The 24,155-nt window shown below is 41.1% G+C and overlaps 1 protein-coding gene across 4 annotated transcripts in view; it reads left to right on the plus strand.

Annotated features, from left to right (window-relative positions):
• Positions 1-24,155, plus strand: part of GLIS1 (GLIS family zinc finger 1) — a 191,462-nt gene that overhangs the window by 95,833 nt on the left and 71,474 nt on the right. For all 4 annotated transcript variants that reach the window (XM_027699014.1, XM_027699016.1, XM_027699012.1 and 1 more), the window contains 2 exons: positions 1,011-1,209; positions 7,334-8,435. In XM_027699014.1, coding sequence (XP_027554815.1) covers positions 1,011-1,209; positions 7,334-8,435 — 1,301 coding nt within the window. The remainder of the gene's footprint in view (positions 1-1,010; positions 1,210-7,333; positions 8,436-24,155) is intronic.

Raw genomic sequence — 24,155 nt, forward strand, 5'->3', positions numbered from 1 at the left:
TGTAGGCATTGTCTGGGTAAAACTGAGGCACAACGAAACTATGGTGGGATGAATTGTGCCTTGTAACACACCTGGATGCTTGTGAAAATCAGTGATTTGCAGGAAACTGAGCACAGGCTTTATCTTTTCTGTCCCTTTGCAGAATTTGTTTTCTTCCTCAGTGTGTGACACTCAGTGCCTCCTTGGAGAGTGGACTGACTACAGTGCAGTTCAGCTCACCATCAGAGCTGGGTACAAGGGTGAAGGAGCCACTTCTGAGCTCTATATGAAAACTACAGAACTACGCTTGCCTTAGTATCTGACACCATTACATTTTGTCTGCATGAAAAATCAGATTTGAGGAAGATCTAGTATTTTAAGAACATGATTGATCTACCATAGTGAAAATGGTGATATATATATTTCTGAGTAATATTGCTATAGCTCTAGTCTGTTTTTCTAGTCTGTAAAATGGAGTATTTACCAGTGCAGAATTTATGATTATTAGCATTAGCATTTATAATAATAGCTTACTTGGAAAATACAGTTAAATATATAAATTAAAACAAAACCACTTAAATTTTTTCACACTGTTGACCTGACAGTAAAGTAGAAACATGCCCATCTAAAGTCATAATCACAGAGATAATTATCTGCAAAGAAAAACTCGACTTACGTCACTGTTTTCAGAGAGTCCCTCTCCCCGAAAATAAAGGGACTCTGAAACATCCCTCTCCAAAATGTAACACAGGCAAGGCTTTACCCTAAAAATACAAAGAAGGAAAGGAAGTTACCTTTTTTGAGGTAGAAATAGCCACAAAACTTAAAATGAGAAATAAACAACAATAGTTCACAGATCAGATTCTTTTGGAATTAATTTTGTCTTCCTTGTGAAACCCTTCATTTCCACTGCCGTGTCATTGATGAGAATTCTGCAAGGAAATCCAAAATAAATGTACAAAGTAGTAGTCATTGTAGAGAGTTCTTAGTCAAAGGCTTATTGTTTTTTATTTTACTTATTTTTTTGACAGTGAACGGTGGCTACAATCACTGCAATTTGATCTCCGAGAAGAAGACCATGATGGACATGGAGATGACGAGTAGTTCAGTGCCTGTCTGCAGGCAAGGGCTGTTCATCCACACAGGGAACTCCCTCATGCGAGAGCACCCCCTGTCCCGGGAGAGGCTGCTGCACGTGGGGCAGCTCAACCTGGCGCACTCGGATATGAGGTACCAAAGCTGCAACTTTTATCAGTTCATGCACTTTGCTCTTCTGGAGAGTTGCTTTGTTGGAACTGTTTCCCAGTAGCGTCTGTGGGTGCTACATTTGAGAGTGTATTATTGACTTCCCCTTTGTTTTGGAAGTCCTTCAGTGCCAGGAGGAGTCACTGCGTGTGCAGCCACAGCCCCTGAAGTTTAAATACAGCTGCTCTGTGGGGGCTCTTCTAGGGTGCTCAAAAGTAGATGAGAGCTTTGCTCTCAGAGCGTTCAGTAGGGTCAGACTTGCCTCCTCTGTACGTCTGCCCCAATGCCACGGTGTTTCCAAATTGCAGCCTGGAGGGCAGGGATGATACTCGGTCCCAACCCAGTGTCTCCTACGTGGCAGTTTGGCATGCCACCATCAAACGTACAGGAAGCCAATGCCACTTTAATTTCTACAGCATCTCCTTTTCAGTGTTCAGTATTTTCAGTGTTCCCATAGAGCTACAACCTTGGTATTTGCTTTTAAGGCCATAGTGTGAAAATTTGGTCTCTGGTTTTGATGTATACACTGTAGTTGGATATGCTATGAACAGAATCTCTATTTAAACATTTGCTATAAATTAATTATATGAAAACACAGAACTCCATTTTTTTTTGTTGTTGTTACAAATTTAACATTACCAGATTTTAAACAAGTACCCTAAACAGACATCTATTGTGAATAGAAGCCTGCTACAAATTAAAATCTGTCCATCTATTTTAATTATGCTGCTTTTTGGCAGGGGATATAATATGGAATAATCTTGACCTTTTTGAAGAGCTGTAGAAAAGAGAAACCTCAATAAAGTTGCAGCCTTTATCTTAGGTACTTGGAATAACTGGCACTATGTGCATGGAACTATCAAGCCCAAATTTCCATAGCCACAACAAGAGGAGAAACGGCCTACAGCTTGGTCTTGAAAATCCGACTGTTTCTGATTTTATTATACATATTTATGTCTTGTTTCCCCTTTTCCATTTACTGGTGGGGTAAGAACATCTGTGTTTCCAGGAGAAGGAGGCACAGTAACATGGCAAGCAAGTGGAAAGAGGGTTTTTTTGTATGTTTGTTTGTTTGTTTAAAAAGGACAAATAATATCCATGCCACATAACAAAATATTCCAGTATTGCTACAAAGGTTTGTAGATGCATTTGCAGCTGGATGTAAATCTGCTCCCTCCTGGCTTCTTTATGGCTCAATGTGGGACTGGCAATTATCAACCTTTTTTTAATTCTGTCAGTGAGGACAATTATGAAACAAAGATAATTAGGGCAGGAGCAAACAAAAGGAGGAAGTGAGTGCTCTGCTTAGATCTTTCTGAACCTTTTTGTAAAATTTATAATGAGGAAATGACAGATACCTGCATACCTGGCATCACAGTACCCACCCTCAGAAATATGAACCCTTTCCAGCCCCCATTTGGAAGAGGATTCCCAGAGCAACATAAAGGATTGTCTGCTGCATAACATGAGAAAGCAGCGGGTTATAGGCCTGATTGCCTCTCCTTTGCCTTGTGGCATAGTCTAAAGCCTTGAAGCTCTGCTGCTTCTAAGTTTGGAAATAGTTTTGTGTCCCACTGATCATGCTCTTCCTTGTGTGTCCACCTGGCTAATACTGCTTTTGTCAGCATGGGATTTGCAAGGTGAAGCCAGTGCTCAGCTCTGCTCTGTGGACCTTCTAGACACAGTGTCTCGTTATATCCCTGTGCTGCTCGTGAGACACGTAGTTCAGAGCCAGAACTTTGGCATTTGAGAGAAGCATTTGGGATGATTTCTCTTCGTGGTGTTTGTGACACTAAAGATTCTTTACAAACAAGTAACAGAAAAGATGGTCTTTCCTGAAGATCTGAAAACAGGAGAACATAACTGAGGTGGGGGTAAATGCCCAGCAGTGAAATTAGTGGGAGCCAGGAGTGCTCTGCACCTCCCCCCCATCCCAGCCTTGATTAGAAAATAGAGAAGTGGGGCTGGAATCGTCAGATATTGGAGCACACAGAAGTCAGGGCAAACTCTCTTTGGTTGTTCTGCCCCAGTTCTAGTGACCAGCACAGAAATAAAGGGAGATACAAATTCAAACAGTCTCTCTGGGTTGAGCTTTGAACAACTTTGTGTTTCTAGGATATGGAATGTCAGGGAAAAGCCAAACAAACCAGAGAGCACCTCCCCTAGCAATCAAAAGTCTCCCTCAGGATTTGGGGTTGTGATTGTCCTTTTTTCCCCTCAATGCACTGAAACTTGTTATCCCCTTCAGCTTCTCCCTGAATTGCTTTCTCTTGAAAACTGTATTCTAGGGATGCCATAGTCCAAGAATCATGATCCTTCTTCTTTCTTCCTGGCCCCTTTTCCCCACTCAGTTAATAACTTCTAAGTTCTGCAGCCTAATTGCTGCTACATTCTATCTGTGAATGCAATGTGTGTGGGACTGGAAAAGTCCCAATACCTTCCTCACCACAACTGGAGTCAGCACACAGCTAATGTTGGCCCTTTGTCAAATAATCCATTATCAGACACGGCAAACCCTCCCACACTGTGCTCAGTGCTCGCATGTAAAACCCAGGGAAGACATCAGAGCACTCGGATAGTGTTGCACGGGGTCCCTGGATGGGCAGCAGAACAATCCCCTCCAGCTTCTTAAAACTGTCAGTTATCACCGAGCACACATTTACAGTGGCAATGGAAGGCATGTATGTTTTGTAAATAATCCGGAGATTTCAGATACAGTCATCTTTTCCTCTGAGGGCAGTTGGGAACTGCAACACTTCTGGCGTGGTGCTACTGGCCTCATGCTCTGGCTCCAATTACCACGTAAGGGAGTCTCTTTGGAAACACTGCCTTAGTATCCTCTGAGAGGCTGCTGTTACTCTTCAAAGGCCTTACACTCAGCTTTCATGTGCTTCAGCAGCAATTCTGTTCCCTCAGACTGTCCATCCCTGGTGCATGGATGCTCCCCATGAAGAGAGGCTTGTGGGGTGTATTCTCCTGCTGACTCCACTCCCTTCCAGGATTGCCCATCTGGAAGCCCCCCAGAGCTGCTCGTGCTGATCCATGTGTCCACACGGTGCTCCTTTACACTGTCCCGCTCTACTCTATCCCCTCATCTTGGCTGTTTATTTCATAGACATTTATATTTGGCTGCTGTCCAGAGATCGTGAAATCCTTAGGGCCAGCACAGTCTGTGGGTACCAGGCCTGGAATCTGATCCCTGGCTGTGACAGCAAGATGCCATTGCAGGAGCAAACAGTCAATGGGTAAAAGAGGACCCACCGAGCAAGTTGGATGCCAGACACCTTATGTTGCTCCTGCATTAGTTTTGTTTCTGTGAACCTTCTTCGTCCAACCCTTTCAGGACTGGGAGGAATGAGCAGGGCTTTCCCTAGAATAGTGATGGCAAAATTCTGCCAGTAATACAGGAACTGTGCATTAATGCAACCTCAACATTAAGTACCCAATGCTCAAAACATCAGGAGATTGAAGAAATGGTAGATCCTCCCAGCAGAGCTAACTAACATGGGATATATAGTGTATATAAGTATACAGTGCTACAGAGAAAACTGCAGTCCCTGGAAAGGACTTGCTTCTGATCTGCACAAGCAGCCTGTGCTTATCATTTTGTAGGCAGAGCATGGATAAGACATGGCTGTGGCAATGGGAAGTATGAATTCAGTGCCATCATTGCTTTTGAAATAAGGTATTCTAGCTTGCCTTTTGGTTCAAAACTCCTCTCTTGTGTGTCTCATATTCTATGTGGCAGCATCACAGCAATACAGTCCTGACTCTGAGTAAACTCCTCTGCTGGAAATGTAGATGGATGTTCCTGAGAGTTTTGGGAAGCTAGTATTTCTCAGGAGAGGGATGTTTGTATCCATCCTGCAGGTACTCTGCACTGACTCCAGCTTAGGCAAAAGCCAAACTCCTCATGTGGATTTCTGGCAAGATGGGAGCTTTTCATAAAGCTTAATAATATGACACCAATTATCACAGGCTGAAATGTAAGGCTTGGGTTAGCTTTATGTGATGTAGGAAATGTGTTGTGTTTACTTTAGCCTGAGGCTTTGGGACCACTAAACTATGATACAAACTGAATTATTTAGAAGAGTTTTTGTACAGCAGAAACTAAGTAATAGGAAATACTGTGCCTGGCATGGCATGTGTAAAGCCTTTCTCAGAATGCGTTTAAAACACCATGCTTTTTACTGAGCAAGCAGAGCAGGGTTTCCCAAACATGTGCCATAAAAGTATACTTATGCCACATATTTTACAGACATATGGTTCTGTAAATGTGAAAAAATAATGTATGAATACTGTTGGGCTTGGGGTTTTTTTAATATAAATTTACCATCTGCAAAAACAGGTGCTTTAAGTTTACCCTGAGACCAACTGTGCAAACCTAAAGGGAGAAATTATAAGTAATGGTTTATGGAAACCTCTAAAAGGTTTAAATATACTCTTTTGAAATTTCTGGTGGCAAATGCAAGATCTGATTGTTCTATATCAGTGAATGGTGGGGAATTTCACTTCTCTCATGATCTTAAAGGGTTTTTTAATATCAAGCCCTATTGCCTGTAAACTATTGGAGCTTAGAAACCTGTCACTAGTGAATGCAGTGTTGACAGTTGTGTGCCTCGAACAGGTGTCATTTTTTGACAACCTTAATTTCATGGGAAGGAAGTATTTTTGAAGCTTTATATTGTTGTTATGTTTTTTTCTAATTGCTCGTTCTCTGAGAGCTGTTACCAGGGAAGTTGTAGAAGTTGTCACAGCTTCCCATTTTAATGTTAGTGGTGAATAATAGTGATAAAATCATCTAAGGTATAAAATAAATGCAGTTTATTCAGCAGCTTCACAGTTTAATGTATGTTTATGTCCAAAATACCTTATGCATATATGTTTCATGCTTTAAAATGTGTCAGATCTGCCTTAGCTGTGGTGTCACACACAAGTTGCCAAACGGTTGGGTTTTTTCCAGCTTTTGTGGTGCATCAGAAAAGCATGAAATTCATTTAAGTGGAACATGTCAGCCTAAGAGCCATGGGGCACTTCTCTGGAGGGTTTATTAGCTCAGGTAAAGCTTTCCTGCACACAGATGTACTGTTTCCTCTTCTGGGTCTGGCACATCGCTGCACAGTGAAGCCATAGGTTAAACCCTCCGGTGCTTTAGGGATATGTAGGGAATACCCTCTGGTCCTAAGAAAAATCACACAGTTGGATCATCCACAGTAAATGTTTATAGCTGAGATAAAATGTTTTATTTTAAGCCATAAACCAGTTGCTAACTGCTTGGAAGAAAATGTTAGGAGGAGCTGTTTCCTAATGCAGTGTTTTTTTGAAAAGTCTATGTGGCATTTCTCAAGATTCTGCTTCCCGAATGAATGGATTCAGCACACATCAGGAAAGATGAAAAATCACTTTTGCAGAACAATCTTACTTTGATTTACAGACCCATGCACACTTTATTATGAAAAATAGAAATCGTAGTGCACAGGCTGCCAATTTAAATCTACCGACTGTGAACTTTGTATTTTGTGAATGTAAATACTCAGCTGATATCTCATTGATTCTGAACCACTGGTTGAAATTGAGAAGTTCTTTCTTTGTATTCCTTTTTTCCCCACTGATCTTGCTTCTGTTTTAGTCTAGTGAAGGAAAGCCTGTCTCAGACATGTAAGCGTAGCTCAGCCAGCCTTTTTTGATTCGTGTGAACAAGAATGCCAAGGCATTTTCCCAGTGTGCTCTGAGGAAAATGCTGATATTTGAATAATTCAAAAATGCCCAAAGCTCTCAAACTTCGTTCTCAGCTATTGTTTTGCCCGATCTATTATGCATTGAAAGCCTAGATTGTGATTGATGAACTGCCTGTAGCAGTGGAGGGGAGATTGTCTGTTCCGTGTGTAACCCATTGCGTAAAATTAATCCTGTGTAAAATGATGCTGACTTTACACAGGTTGTAGGGGAAGCATTGCAGATTTTTTTGGGTGTAATTGCTGCGTTAGACAGGCAACATTCAGCAGAGAGCAAGCACTTTCATTCTCCAGGGCTTAACAAGTGTTGTATCTTGTACAAAAATCATAAATCCTGTGGTAGTTAGCGATGCTTAATGAAAACTGTATTACAGGTCACCCAGGTTTCAAGACTCAGTAGATTCTGCTGCTCCATGCCTGAATGGAAGTCACCCGGCTCAGCACATTAAACAAGAATGCCCGAGTGATTATAAGGTTCTGTCTGAGGCTTCCACACATAGGAGGATTACAGAGGGGATGGAGCTGAGAGCCTCCAGTAGTCTGCATCCTGAACTAGACCTAATGAATAATAGCTTTACAAATTCACTTTCATCCTACTTGTTTAATAATGAACACAGCTCCTCCCTGGGTCCTTTGTCACTTGGCACCCCTCAGCACTCAGCCAGGCTACAAACAAGCAACCTGAAGAAGAGATGCATCTCTGTTGTGCCGTCTTCAGCCGAAGGAATCGATATTACCGCGATCATCCGCACATCGCAGACGTCACTGGTCACCTGTGTGAATGGGCTGCGAACTAATGCAGCTGGCATTTCCTCTCATCCTGTGGAGATCAGTCATCACAGTGCTCAAAAATCCTCTCAGCCCCAATCTTGCTCTCAGCCTGGAAACCCTTGCAGTATTCCCTCCCCTCCAGCATGTCTTGTACCTCTTTCCGCTGACTGTGACAGAGGTGACTGTGAGCAGATACAAATGCAGCAAGTGGAGGAGAATGGAAACCTCAGCCTTATGATGAATGGTACTGGCATTGCTCACCAGAACACCTCGCACAGCACCCAGAAGGTGAGTTTCTTAAAACAAGAACCAGCTGACGATTATTCCTCCAGTGCTGATCTTTTTCGCCATCACCAGGGGCTGCCTCCCCCTTACCACCTCCACCAGCAGCTAAGCCAGACCCAAGGGACTCTGCCTCACTTAAACGCCTCCATGTCTCCGAAGTCCCTGCAGCCCAGTGACGGGGATGAACAGGACCTGAGCAGTGGCAAACAGGTCTGTCAGTGGATTGACTGCAGTGCCACTTATGACCAACAAGACGAACTGGTCAGACACATAGAAAAGACTCACATTGACCAGCGGAAAGGAGAGGACTTCACTTGCTTCTGGGCAGGCTGTGTCCGCCGCTATAAACCCTTCAATGCTCGTTACAAACTGCTGATTCATATGAGGGTTCATTCTGGAGAAAAACCAAACAAGTGCATGGTAAGTCTGGATTATATTTGTTTGAATAGAAACATAACTGCTCTGCTCTCATTCTTGCTCTCTCTTCGATCTTATTCCAATATAATTGTTGTGCTTTCCTGTAACTTAGTCTGCAGCAGGCTAAAGGGGAATTGGAGAAAACCTTAATCTAGAAGGAAATGATTGAGTAAGAAATACTGTAGTTCTTGGAAAAGGGATTCAGTTTCCTTATATGAGAGCTTAAAGTTTAATACAGTGCTTTGTTTTTTTAATATTCATTAAAGCACTAATAAAGTGATGATCAAAGCACGCAGCCGTCATTTAACGTAAAACAAAGTCACTGAGCCTCGGGTGACATTTTTAATCAAGAAACATAAAACACATCTAATGAAATTCTTTTCATTCCTTCAGCTGAACAATAACCCATAGAGTTGTGAGTGCAAAAGTTTCAAATGGTAGTTTAGAAAAAAAAAAGAAACTTGTTAAAGGATTTTAAACAACTAAAAAAATAAAAAGAATATATTTAATTATGTTTTCAAAGGTTGTTAGGGGCTTTTTTAATTTGCAAAACAGAGCTTTAAAAATAAGTAAAAACCATTGTTCTCTTCTGATCAAGAAGATGTAAACAACAGCAGTGTTCCAAAAAGAGGATCTTGGGAATAACACCATCTCTGCATCTGCCCACCATGATGACAATATGGCCAAACTAAAATAAAAGTTAATGACTTCCATTAAGCTTTCCACATGTTTGAAACAACAATGATATAAGACCCTGACTGAAACAGATGAAGCAAAACAAGTTTGACATAAGCTTCCAAATTGGGCCATGAAATTTGGAAAGTCTTATTTGTAACACCCACATGCGTGTGGGTGTTATACACACACACACACACACACGAATAAAGTACAGACAAAGGGAATGATTATGGCAGCAGGTTGTGGTTCCTGATAGGCAGAATTGTCAGCTATATGTCTATATTATTGTTTTGATCAGAGCATGATAGAATGGAAAATGCATGTAAGAAAGTTAGATCATGACAGACTTTTCCATGGCAAGCTGTAGCTTTCTATGGAGGAATAGGAAAGAATGTTTATAGAAGAAGCTTACTTTTTTTTCATTTGTTCAAGAAAAAAGCTTGCAGGCCCACGACAGTTATGGAAGGGAGAAGGAAGAAAACAACAGTATTGTTTTGCAGAGAAAACTTCTGTGTACATGATTGTCCTGATCATCTCTTTATTTCCATCGGATAAATGAAAAACATTATCTTAATGTCTGCACTGTTGAGTGGGTATTCCTAAAATAATACTGGAAGCAGTGCAGATACTTAGAGAATACCTTCAAGTTGTCCAAGATAAAACAGAAACACTCTAAGGTTTCTCTCTTTCTTTTTCCTTCGAGAGGAAGAACCAACTTGTTTGTTTCCAGAAGTAGCTCACTCACATTTTGTAAATGTAGGAATGAATTTAACTTCCCACGCATAGCTTTTATTAACTGATAAATCATCAAAGGATAATACAAGTTTCTTCTTTCTAAACAGAAAAATATAGGTAAGTAAGATGTGAAAGCATACTTAGACATTTTATTTTAGCCTACTTTGGGTTTTTTTTTTGATCTGGAGCAAGATCAGTCTTCTTCCTACTTTTATCTTACACTTTTAAGAAGAAATACTTAAAATTTGAAGTGCTGATAAGCTTTCCTATGATGCTGAAAGATTTAGTAGACTCTGTGCGTGAGGGAACTTTTCTCTTTTCCTGCAAAATGCGTATTTGACAGGTATTGTGTAGCAGAATTCTAATGTTACATTCCCATTCCTACAGAAGACTCAGTAAATCAGAGACATTAAATCATGTAATATCTTAGCAAATGCTAAAAATTTCCTACTTTCCATTATTTTCATCTGCATTAAAGTACCAGCTTTTGATAACATCTCAAGGTTTAACATTGTGAATAAGTTGGAAAAACCTTTGCATCTGATGCTGCAAACAGCCTTTATGGCATATGTATTTAGCCTTGGCATGTAAGTGTATAAAGATCTGTTTTATTGGAGCAGATACTGTGGTTGTTCCCATACATGGAATGACCCAATCACAAGCAGGAGTTTTCCATTGGCCCAGCTTGGAGTTAACTCTCCTATTCCCAGAATAAGAGCCTTTCACTGTCAGCAGAGGTATGATGTATTAAATGTTACAGTCTGGAATCCTGTGTGGAGTAAAGTGGATCCAACAGAGCACACGAAAAACATGTCTTCTTTGCAAATTCATTTTTCTACCCTGGAAGGACCTTGATCTAGCAGGGGCAAGATCCAAAGCTGCAGCACGGCTCCCTATAGTTATTAATATCAAGTGGGGATTATTTGCCCAGTGAATTCCATTCTGCTTTAAACAAGGGTTGCTGTGCAGTGTTGCATTGTGCAGTGATGTCATGTCATTTTAAATGATGGCTTTTCTTTTGATGTGGTAATAATTGTGCTGTTATTCCTGCAAATTAAGAAGGCAATTCATTCTCTGTCTATAGAGGTCTGAGATTTTGTTTCGTTTTTGCTGTAGCTCTGTTAAAGTAACTTTACATCTCTTGGTATTTGTAGTGGAGATTTTCTTTTGCTGTTCACAATTACCCATTGTACTTCCTTTTTAAGCCCTTGATTTTGTTCCTCTCTCTAAGATTACTGCCTGACTAGGTATTGAACTGCTCAGGAGAAGCTAACAGCAAGCAGCACCCCTCCCTCATACATAAAAGTACTTCTCCATGTAAAATTATTAATTTCTTATGACAGGCTTTGCTACTATGTACTGTAATAGACAAAGGAATTTTGGAATTCAAGCTACTTGAGAACAGGAAATACATGAGACATTTTGATTGAAAAGTAAATGGTTCACTAAAACTGCAGTTAATCCTTTTATTATCTTTCCAACAGCAGTTTCCACAATACTTTCATGAGGTAAGCTTCCTTCAGTCCAACTGTAACACTCTCATCGTTGCAGCTGGTTTGAATTTAGCGAGCCTGCTTCTTTCTCTACTACAGACAGTCGACAGGCTAAACAGGGTCTGGTGCAGAGCACTACTGATGTTTTGGGTCCATATTCTGCTCACTGCGTTTCATTGCCAAAACCGGTACTATGAGTATTCTGTTTTCATATTCCGTTAAATATTCTAATTAAGCAGTGCCTTCTCGTCATTGTGTCCCTCAGTTTGGTTTTTCCTTGGGCTCTGCAAGTAGTCTAAAGGAAACTACCTAATCTCTTTGCAATATCCTGTTATGTTTCATACTTAACTCATGTTATTTTAGTTTTATTAAATTTGGGGTTCATCTGCATTATAATCAAAAATATATCCAACAAAAATAATGATGCAATGCCTTTAAGACTTTAACTTCTGAAGATTAATTTCATGCTTTTTTAGATTTGATGTCCCAGACAATTGGAATTTTGATTGTCTGAGACAGCAAAAATTAGCAAGCTTAAATGGTTTTTATTTTAAAAAAAGGAAAAGAAAAAGTTTCTCATAGCTGCATCTTTTGCTGCCTTTCAGTTCTTCGAGTACTTTGGTGAGTAGAACTGTGCTGATCTCCAGATATTGCATCCTTGGTTTAAGCCGCTGCTTGCAAATGTAAATATAGAGCTGCTCATTTAGTTGTCTACAGTTGTTTGATTTGGACAAATCTGTTCTTGGCTTATTAGTTTACCCTTTTGCACTCTTGTGGCTCCATAAAGAGTAGAAAATTATGTTCCCATCACTGCGTATGTATGTGCTCAGGGGCCTCCACAGAGAGGATCAAGGTAGATGTATTTATCTTTACGTAATTTCTACATATGCAATTAGAAATCGGGAATCCTAATGTGTGTGATATCCATGAAAGGAGCTGGATAGGGATAATATTAATGTCTCTACTTCATGTATTTCAAGGAAAATGTTCTAGACCTGTCTGTCACATTACATGCTTGTCTGGATGGGTAAGACTTCAAAGCAGAATTTTTTTTTCATGTATATATGCAAAATACTCAGTTTGGAAGGAGTCTCAATGGATTGATTTGGGTGCTCTATTGTACACAGTGAAATTCAGCACCTGTGCTGTTTGTACTCAGTTCTTTTGAATCCCTGAGGGTGAGACACTATAGGTACTGCATTAAACATGGGAAAATTGAGACAGAGGAGATAAGTAACTTGCCTAAAGGCATCCTGAGGTAATTCCAGCATTCCAGTGCAGATCTTGTGTTCAAATCACTACATCACACAAACTAACCATTTGCAATTTACCTATGAAGCAGATTTTTGTACAGATTACACAAACGATAGTGCTGGGGCTGAACTCCCTGTTATTTTTACTGCACGATGCAGGTGGTTGGACATGTCATGGACATGTGCAAGCTTTCATCAGAAGGCTCAGCTGCATCCGTAACACTTCATGGGTAGAAACCTGGTTATTGGCAGTACAGGAGGAAGGGGCCTGTTGAGCAGATTAGTATTATTGCTGCTGTTCCTAAGGAAACCAGCACGGAATCTCTGTTCTCAGTAGATAGTAAGTATGATGCTATCTGTGATCCACGGGGGAGTGTGTGTCTGGCAATGCATGGTGAGAAATGAGATCTCTACGGGCTACAAGCACAGATGAATCTGAGGGACAGCTCTGCATCTGTGAGGAAAATAGGTCTGCATGCACCCGCTTACACGCTTTTGAGTTACTTCACCTAAACAATGAGTTTCCATGCCTGAGTCGAGGGAATGTTGTTGAAGTCTGGAAAGTTATTTCAGCTTTTGGAATGGAGGGTGTCATGCACTGATGCCAAAGGAGTGCTTTAAAAAAACAACAATAATATTAGGCTCACTTTCTTTCCTTTGAAGTCAGTAGTAGGAAACATCCATTCTATCAAAGCTGCCTCACCAGAGATCTCTCTTTTTATTAGGTCTCTGATGGCATTTCCCGATACTGTCAAGGAACCGCAGCATTAAAAACACTCTGATTAGAGGAGTAGACAGCAGGTCAGTGGTTATGTGGAAGTACAATGTTTGTTTGTTTACAAAGCCCACTGCAGATTCCAGGAGAGTACAAATGGGTTTAAGCCTGCTCCAGCACCGGAGGGCAGGCTGGCAGTGGGCTTTAGGCCTGGCTCCATGTCACCTCATGCCCAAGCACCTGGTGAATTTGAACTCTTGTCTGTCCACAAAGAACTCCACACTGGCAGATCTTGCAGAGCAAAAGCAGTAGAAATTATTGAGCCCAGATTCTGTTGTGAGTGTGACTGTCCCATGTTTCAGTGCATTAGGACAGATATGCAAATGAGAAGTACAGTGCAATGGTCCAACACAACCTTTGGGGGCTTGGGACCTGCCTTCTGGAGCAGAGGGGTTTTTCCGGAGGGATTATCAACCTCCCAGTTCAGTCCTGGGATTGCTGACCCTTCAGCACATTTTGTGAGATGCATCTGCTTTATCAGGTTAATAGAAAAATGGTGTAGGATGCTGGCCCAGATGAAATTGTGCTCTGACCAAGCTGGGCTGACTGCCTTTTTTGTTATTGTCCAGCAGTTTGATATGAATTAGGTGTGGCTGGCAGGCTTTCAGGTTTCTTTGTTTGCATAAATCTAAATAAATTAAAATCAAGTAAATTCCAGTTGTTGCTGCCAGCACCCGGAATGGTTTTCAAGTTCAGTTTTGTGCCTTAAAAATGTTATGCAGGACACTGAAGAGATCTGATAAATGGAATATGGTAGTCAGAGGTATAACATGAAAATTCCATGGAAGGGGCTTTCAAATGCATACTTTCTTTATCCTACAAGAACATTTAATTCCACAAGATTTTATTTGATTTGACTTGATAAATTAATAAGTAATTTGGGACCTGGTTAAAGCATACTATTCCTGAAGATTTCCTGATATATTTATACAGATCTGGTGACAGTGTGTAGGTATTGCTGTTCATTCAGTCTTTTAAATAAGAAAAAAAGTGAGATATTAATGATATTATCACCACAACATAGTGAGCACTCGCCCTATGAAACTCCCTGCCATAGGATATAATGTAATTAATTGCCACTGTTATGGTTGTCCTAGTGTTGGATAATTTCCACTAACAGTATGTGGTATCTACTGAAGGTAAGGTGATAGGACTAAGCAGGCAGTGGTTTAGGGAACAGATAGCTTTGTGACAAAAGGATGGACATTCATTGCCATCCTTTGTGTTAAAAATTCTGCAAGGTATTCCACCAGTTTTTTCAAACCAGTAATATCACAATAGAGCTTTGAGAAGAAAACTGTTAGTGAATGGGGGTCACCTTCAGTTTGGAAAACAGAATGATGGAGGGACGGTGAGCAGGACTGGATGATTTTATTACTGTTGGCATTTTCTAAACAGTGTACTACTTTCCATTTCAGAATGAAAAAGTGTTAAAAAGACACTTTTTTTGTTTTTTTAAAAGCTTTCCTCATTTGATTTATTCAGTGGTTTTATTTTGTTAGTGCAGTCCTCCAAACAATTATATTTCAGCTCATCCTAGACTGATTTATCTTCTCTTCATTCTTCAGTGTTTTGATTTGGCTACTGAAATACATATTTTTTTACCACAATTTCAACTGTGACCTGATTTAAATACAAGGAAAATGATCCATTTTCCCACAAAGCCGCAGATATTTGTCAGAATCCTAAACATTGAGCTTTTGAAAAATACCTGGCAGTGGTCTGATTGACAGAGAACTTCATAAAGGGAGGGAACACTTCTGTATTAGAAATGGGGACTGTACTGCTTGGCCCCATTGTGGAACACAGATGAGGTAGTTGTACCAGAACTCCTCCAAGCCAAGCAAAGTCATTCATGTTCTTTGTCAAACAATATAGGCTGCAGTATGCCCAGCTTCAAAAAGTGAAATTTATTAGTTGTGACCCACGATGCCTGGCTGCCAGATAAAGTTCTAGGCATGTCTCCCAGGTCTTTTTTTGGGAGATTTCTTCTAGGCTTCTTTCCCTTCCCTTTGCCCAGTTTGCACACAAAAACAACATCTCGATACCAGGTTTTTATCTTTATTCTCTTATCCCACAAAACTCAACAAGTTTCTTTCTCATTTTAAGACACTCAGAATTATTTCCAGCTCTGCTCTGGCCTGGCTCTTGGATGAATCTCCACATGTAGATTTATTCAAACTTCAGTCTCAGCACAGACCTATAAACCTCTCATGGGGCATCACCTTTTGAAGATATCTTGCAAACAGCCTCCTAACTCCCAATTTATTCCAGCTGCACCACAAGATCACTTTCTCAGCCGTGCAGATCAGTGGATTTTATCAAATAATCACATCTGAAGAGCAAAAAGGGAAAGGCTTTACATCCTCAAAGTGCTGGGTTTGCAGTAACTGTTCCGGATTTCCGTAGCTCACCATTTCCCGTGTAGCAAAAGTGTGACAAGGTTTCTTTCTCCCTGTGCCTCCTGGCTGGGAGTGAATCATCCATCGGTTTCACGGTGTGAATCTGCACAGTAGTAAAGATCAAGTGATACACCCTCAACCAGTCAGATGCATTCTCCACCTTAGTCATAAGTTTTACAGAGCAGGAAATACAATTGTGAACTGCCTGCTTCCTGTACAAATGTCTTAATACACCTCAAGAGTATCTCAAAGATGTGTCCAGCAGTTGGGTCCTAAAACTATAATTCTGCAGGGTCCAGCATCATTTTGGGAGGGTGGGGTGTCTCTGGAAGCTCTGGGAAAGCAGGTTGTATTCAGTGATTTGAAGGCAGTCTGCAGTTATCTAATATCTAGGAGCAGTGAGAGAAGTTTTTTTTCCCCCTGAAATTTCATTAAAAATAAATTTGCTTCTGAATATTATTAATCTTGTCATTGGACTTGATGATCCTTTTGGGTCACTTCCAACTCAGAATATTCTGTGATTCTGAGATTTAGAGGGTGGAAAATTTGTAGGTTCTAAAATTTTAAACAAAGTATTTGTGATAGTGTTCTTGAGGTTAAGTGCTCAGCTTTATTTTATTTCTTTGCATGTGTTCTGTGGGGATTATTAAAAATGGTATGGAATTGTTCAGAACTCTCAGTGATTTAGTCTCTCTGAACAGTGATTAACCTCAAGAAGGAAAAATAGTTTGTATCACCTGGCAGAAGGCTTGGTCAAATTAAAAAGCAGTAAAATTAAATATTGTTAAAAAACTGTACCAATGATATACTTATAAATGTTTCTTATTAGGCCCATACGTTTTAATACTCTGTATTAGTGAAACCTATGTCATTTAATAAAAATGTTAATCTGCATTTGTGGGCAGCACAGAGGCCGTATAGTGTACTCTCAGGGGAGAAAAAGGAATTTAGTGCACATTAAAAACTTTATACAGTCTTTTATGCAGTTGGAGCTCAGTGCTCAGTGTTATGCATTTGTTTGTTACTTTGGGGTAAACCAGCAGCAGTTGGCCTTTGACATGGGATGAGAAATGAAAAGCACAGGGTGTTTATCTTGGGCTGCACTGAGGGCCAGATTCTGAAACCTTCACTTGCTCATGCAGTGAGTGGGCCTAGTAATAAAATAACATGCTGTTTAAGCTAAATACATCATAATGTAACCTTCTGGCATCTGACAACTGACATCGAGCAAGATTGTCAAAAGCAGGCCTGATTTTGGGTAGCTTTGTTTTGGAGGTGCCCTGCTCTAATAGGGCGCCTCTGAAGTTGAAGTTCTCTTTCTCTCAAACCAGACAGTGTGGAACTGAGTTACTGACACTTTCTGAACACTTCTGGAAATTTTGACCTTGGATCTCCTTTCCCTTACAAATGCAATGAAACAAATTTCTCTGGAGAACAGTGAGGATGAATAATCACAGTAAGGTACCGAAGCCAATAACATAACACATCCATAATGCTATTTTGCATCTCTAATCGTTCCCTCTGCTGAGAATCTCAAAGCTCTTTCAAGCTTTTGCCTGCCTACAGCATTTCCTGTGCAATGGAAACTCTTGTGCCCAAGTTCTAGATAAAGTTGAACTGAGTCAAATTACGCTGCTACTTTCTGTCCCTGTTTAAATTGGTGTAGTTGTAAAGAACCCCTGAATTTTAACCGGGGAACGTGAGCCCAGAGTGGCTCAGGCAAAAAGCACCAGAAGTCACACACTGAGTGCCTGGCAGAAAAGGCAAGAAAAAGACCTCTTCTTTTCCAAAGTGTTTTCTCTTCTGCCTATTTTGTAAAGCCAGTGTGAGGTTGTGCAGCTTTGCTGACCAGAAAGTCTCTTCTACTTCAGAGCGTTTTTCATGTGAGTAAGTGTGTGCAAAACAGTGATTTTATTCAGCTGTACTGTGGCTTTCAAAGAAAATGTTACTGTTACAGAGAATTCAGTGCCCTGTATTCTGTCTCAAGGACACCTGTATTTTCTGTGTTTGGCTAAGTCAGAAGTGGCTTCATTTCAAATAGCTGTGCATTTACATCACAGACATTTGTCAGTGCCTGACTTTTCTATTTACATCCCTGGGCTGCTTGTGGAGTCAAGGAACAATAGGAGTTTTATTTCAAAGTCTGCTTTAGTTGTCTATAGCAGTGTCTTCCCCGGATCTCCTTCTTTTATTGTTGTGTACAGATAACATATGTGTGAAGAGATCCTACACTCAGGTACAGTGTAGCTCCAGTGTTAAATAATTGATATTGATCTGTCTTTTGAAACTGCATCCAAGGCATTTAAAAGTGGGAAATGGAAAAAGCATGTTCTCATAATCCAGCTCAGTAAAGTTTGCACAACTGCTCTTTGTTTCATCATGCCTACAATAAATCTTTCATTTTTGCCAATTGAGAATGCCTACTAAATCTGCAAATGATTACTTCCCTGAATTGTGTTGGGATTCTTGCAATACATTTTTCTTACATGGGTAATGATAAAATAAGAGTCCATCAAAAATATTTTATTGCCTGGCAGAGAGCCTTTTATGAAATGGTTTTGATTCAAGGAGATTCTTCCAAGTGTTTTAGAACCGTTGCTTACAACTTCCCTTTAACCCTTGAATGGAGGGCTGCCAGGCCCTGGGAATGTCAGGAGTAGTGCTACAATGAGCTGGTGGAATGCAGAACCTGGATATCAGTTTAACCTGCAGCCCTCAGCCTCGGCCTGAGCGAGCGCTGCTTCAGCCAGTACTTGTAAAGGGGATTGTGTTACCACGAGATTAGAAAGCTGATGAATGTCAGACTGGTGGGAACCTTGTAAAACTAATCTGCTGTATCCATGTTGATATGATTTCACTCTGTTTCAGTGAGGGAGGGAGGAAGATGGAGTATTACAAAAGGGAAAACACAAGGCAAAGCTGGTAGGGCCATCTGAGTCACCTGTCCTAGCCTCCTATGATCCCAGGTATCGTAGGATAATCCCTTCAGGATACCCAGAGGCACAGAGCACCTTCATGTCTGCGCCTTCCAGAAGGTGTGTCATCAACACTGTATGTCAGGTCCTTTCAGTCATGTGAAACGAATCTTGCCCTTTTGCCCCCCGGTTTCAAAATGGGCACCACTACATTCATCTGCCTTTGCACAGGAACTGCCCAGCTCTAGGAATTGCTTTGCTTTCCCTTCCAAAGAGACACAGTCTCAGCCCAGTTCCCTGTAGACCTCGACCAAACTGTCTCCACATAAAACAAGGCCCACAGGGCTTTTCCTGAAATGGCACGAGTCATGATGCCTAGAACTGCAGGGAGAAGGGATCTGGCAAGAGATCTACCTTGTGGTACTTCCTTGCACTCACAGAACAGCAGTAGATTTGACTCAGTGTGGGGTGCTCTCAACAAAACCACATCTGTTGCTTGACACGTTGCCCATTTGCCTCTGTGTAATAAAGTGTCTCCTCAGAAGAGACATGGGAGATCAGAAAAAAAGCAGATTATGTGAAAATATTTTAAAGTATCACACTTATTCACAGACTTTTATCTTCCTGCATATCCTCAAACATAATGATATTTTTAATTGCATGATTGTGGTGATCTCAGAGTTCACTGTTTACAGTGCTTTGGTCTGACTAAACATTTTTAGCTTGTCCTTTGTCTTCAAGGCCAAGGAGTGAAAAGATGACAACAAGCACCCAGGAACCAGACATGCATCAGATGCACAAAGCACATGAGCTTAGTCAGTGTCTTTTAGCCAGGTAGATGCTAAATAGCATGTTTTACATATCAGACTGGCAAACCTTCTCCTGTATAAACTTTAATTCTGGGCTGAACTGATATGCCAAAGTTATCTCAGATGATCACTGACCATTTCTGTTCAGATTTTGAAAGGAGGCAATCACAAATACTTTTCAGGTGTGAAGAGACTTTGCTGAATTTAGAGGGAGAGGTATTGGAGGTACACAGTGAACATGACAGGAAGGGCCATGTGAGGGTTTCTGTATCATCTCTCCTCACAGATGGATATTGAAAAGCAGCAAATTTAGGACTTTGTAAAGGAAAGACTTTTTAACACCGAGCAAAGTTGAAGGGATCAGAGTGGAAGGAACCTTTGTGAAGCTTGGGTGTTCTTCCCTGGGGACTGTGATACCCCCAGCCTTCCTCAGTACCTCTCAGGCAACTTGTAGTTGGGCCACTAGAATGACAGCACGTTTAAAACATGAATATTTGTAGCTGCATTACTTCATTTCTAATGCTGTAAAAATACCATTCTCATAATGGGGTAATGGCCTGCAAGTTCTCATGATTTCAACTGTTTTGGAGTTACAGGAGTTCTGTTCCTTTATGGCAAGCATCCATTTCTCATTTTAACATCTTTGGCACTCGCCTAAAGGATGGGAAATTAAAAAATGATTAAGGGGACAGTGAGACAGTCTTTTAAGGAAAGATTAAAGGAATTAAACTTGGGCTCGGGTGGGGAGAACAAGGAAAGGGAGGGATTGTTTAGAAGAGCATGGAAAATAAATAGGAGCAATGAGGCAAAATCAAGCAGAAGAGAATTTAAAACTAATCTTTCACTAAAAGTCTCCCAAAACAGAGCTGTATTTTAGAGTGGAATAATTTCGTAGTGGAGATGGAAGATGCCCAACTGTATGAATAACATAAGCTAGACTGTCTGAAAAACTGAAAATTAAATTGTAGAGAATAATTTTGAATGCAAACTTTCTCCTCATTTCTGCCATTCTGGGAGGACAGATTATTGCATTAATAGGTGGAAGACAAGGAAGTGCATTGGCAGGCACAGGAATACAGCTTAAGCCTTCAGGTGTCTGCACTCAAGATATTATTTGTATGTTTTTGTCCCCCTAACATTGCTATGAGGTAGCTGGGGATAGTCACCATGCAGAGCATGGGGTGCTCAGCATCCCCTGAGCCGGGGACCCCAACATCCTTCCAGGCCAGACTCTCAGACCATTTCACAAACAGATGCTGTCATTGCATGCTGGCAAGTATGAAATCAGGGATGACTGGCTGGAACAGTCAGTTTGCCAAGAGTGATACCTTTTGTTTTGCTTTGCCCTTACCAGATTTGACCTTTAGAGAACAAAACGTTTCTCCTCACCATGAGTGAAAGCTTTGCTACTGATTCCAATGAATGCTAACGTACCACTTAGAGCATTGTGCCAGAAATGACTGTGCCGTGACATGTGAACATTTTATTTCTGCTGTGAAACTGGGCAGAGAAAGACTGTTGAGCACAGCAGCTCCACCTGCAGATTCCTGGTCCAACTTCCTCCAAATCCAGGCAGTGAAATTCCAGTGTTGGATCCAGCTTGTTTGATTTGCAGTGATGGGTGTCCCAAAGCCCTGGGAATGAGAAAGGATTATCTTTGTGTAACCCCAGCAGTGAAAATTTAGAAGGTAGATTAAGTTTGGTGTGAATATTTCAGCTTTTCAGATATAGCTTCTGATATGTGTCAATTGTTCTTGGAAAATCAGGGTTGGAACACAAGTCTGAATGGCAAGAGAAAGAAATGGGTATTGTAGTCATCCCAGATACTTTCTATTTTGATTGTTTATAGCAACGCTGACAGAAACTAACACTATACACAAAACTGGTTTTGAAACTACCCTTTTTTTCAGAGTTAATGACCCACAGGCTAATGGAAATTTGCCAGTTTTTACCAGCTGGGATCTGGCCTGATTTTGCTGGGAAATAAAAGTGCAAGGCAAAGAAACCATTTGGATTTTTGAAAGTTTGTGATGGTTGTCTTTTCTCATTACAGAGCCTTCACTTTTTTGGTATGTTGCATTTACAATTGACCTGTACTTAGCAGAAATGCTCGCTTTGTCCAAGGACAGCGCACCCTGATCACCCAGGAATTCCCTTTGACAGCTGCTTTTAGATGCACTCCTGTGAAAACCGAAGCCCATCCCAGTCAGTGTGAAAGGACTTGTATTAAATCATGGCTTTGAGGATGCACTGACACAGCTCAGCTGCTCTGGGTCCATCCAGTAGAGGGTAGTCATATGCATTTTATGATGCACTCCTTCATTTATTGCACTCAGGTCTTTCCCAGGTATTACCTGAGGACTTCTCACATGATGAGCACGGCTGACTTGGCTCACATAATTAACCTGGGAAAGGCAGACTATGTACCTGAGTGCATTTCTTTGTAAAGTCAACAAAAGAGGGGGAGTGAGCCGTTCATACTAATTGTATATATATAAAAAATAATCCCTAAAGGCAAGACTATATAACATGCATTATGTTCAGGCAAGTATGGGATCATTAGTGTCATTCATGATAATTTGATTTACCCCCATGGCTTCCAAACAATACATGGCTCATAGCCTCATGGATTGGTGTGTGTTCAGAATTGCATGGCAGCCTTGCATTTTTAGAAGGAAAGCTCTTAGGTCTTACTATGATGAAGGCTCTTTTGTTGTAAAAGTTTCTTTACTAAGTAGATAGATGTTACTTCAGTTCACACTAAACAGATTGACTCTGGAGTTTTCAGTCTCAGTTTGCCAGAGACAAATTGTGAAAGAGTCTAATTGTAGCCTAAACAAAACCATATTTTCCTTAAAAACATGGCAGTGTATCATTCTGAATCTGTGGTGCTTTGCCCAGGAACCATTTCAAGAAAAAAAAACAACTTGTGCAAAGTAGCCACCTTAGACAAAACAAACTATCAAACCTATATATTAAACTAAGTGCTTTTGATTGCAAGCTGCACTGAAAATGTTGTTGTTTTAATTCTGTCCCTCCATGCAGTCAAACACACTGGTGTATACTTAGGAAAATGGTAAATATAGAATACTGGCAAAAGTAGCTTAAATACTGGTAAACAACAATAGCTGGACTGTCTTTCCAGGACTGGTTGCAGCCCATTTTCACTTAGATTATGAAGAATGAAGAGCAGAGAGCCTTTAAATCCTGATTCCTAGTTCTTCACAACATTTATCAGTGTACAGTGGCTTTATTCATGACCTGAGTCTGGTTCTGATAAATTTTGAGAACTATTTCATAATGTTATTGTAGAAATTATAGACACATCATTTAGCTATGAAGTCGCTGTGCTTATATGAGGGCAAGAGATGTTGATGGGAAGGGCTGAGAGCAAAAGGGCTGATTATTCTGCTAAATATGTAGAAATCTTTGCTGATGAGAAGGCAGCTCTCTGCTGCTGGGTGTGCTGGAGCAGCTGTAGGGTGGCCATTGCACTCCCAGATGGAATTGTGGCTAAAGCTGCTCTCCCACCCTCCCACCTGCACTTGGATTTCGCCATCCACTCGAGCAGCCAGTGGAGGAGACACCTCTGCTTCCCCACGGTGTCTCACACCTGTGGTTTCTCCAGGCAGAGCAGGGTCTCCATCCTTTGTGCACCTGCGTGGAGCCTTCCCAGCTGCAAACTTTAAGCCTCTGCCAATTCCTAAAGGCAAATTTCAGCAGTGCTGAAAGCAGGGGCAGAATTCCCATTGACCGGGAACAAGCAGGAACACGGCCAAGGCCAGAATGATACAAGCTTAATAATCAATCCCCCGTTCACAAGATGCTGAGAGCTTCTGCTGCGGAGGTGGACAACTTTCCCTGGGCTTTGCTGTACACAGCCCCAGCGTACAGCCCCTCTGAACGCTGCTCTCCTTAAGCTGCTCCACGTGTTTGAAAACAGGGTGATTCAGTTTGGTGATTCAATTTGGGAGGCTTTGAAGTTTTTAGCTCAGGTTTAGGGAAAATATGCACCATGAATCATCCAGGAACTTTGTTTTCTCAGTGAATTCTGTGATAATTGCACGTTACAGCAATGTTTAGGGCAAAACAGTGTAAGACATTGGAGCCCATTCTTGCAGCCAGTGTTCCTCAAATTCAGCAGACAACACATGCCTGGCAGTCATTTGGGGGCTGGGAGGGGGGGCAAGAGGAGGGGGCATGTCTTGTTTGAAAGTATCAATGAGCAGTACTAAAAGGACAAGAAAGGAAGCAACTCCTTTATCCTTTCTTCCTTTGTAAATCTGTCCCTCTCTGTTTCATGGTGGTTGCAGAATTCCAGCTTTACCACATGGTGATCACTTTAATTTTTGGTCTTGAGGTAGCCAGGAAACAAAAAATCGAGGTAAGAATAAGTGGGCAAAGGTCAGTTCATTCTATATTAGCCCAGTGTATCAGTTAATTCAGTAATTAATAAAACTGACAGCTGACAGTGGTGCTTAGGCCCATGTGTTAAGTTACATCCCCTTCAGCACCCTTTTGGTGGTATCAAGGTTAGGCCTAAAAGGAGCCCCAGCACCATGGGCAAGTGAGTGTCCATGAGGGGCAGTCTAACCCCTGTTCTGATGTGGGGGAGACCTTGGCAGTTGCCAAGGTCAGCAGCAGGCTCAAATACTCTTTTTTT

This window comes from Neopelma chrysocephalum, unplaced genomic scaffold (assembly GCF_003984885.1).
Source record: "Neopelma chrysocephalum unplaced genomic scaffold, ASM398488v2 Primary Assembly neopelma1_135, whole genome shotgun sequence".
Classification (NCBI taxonomy): domain Eukaryota; kingdom Metazoa; phylum Chordata; class Aves; order Passeriformes; family Pipridae; genus Neopelma; species Neopelma chrysocephalum.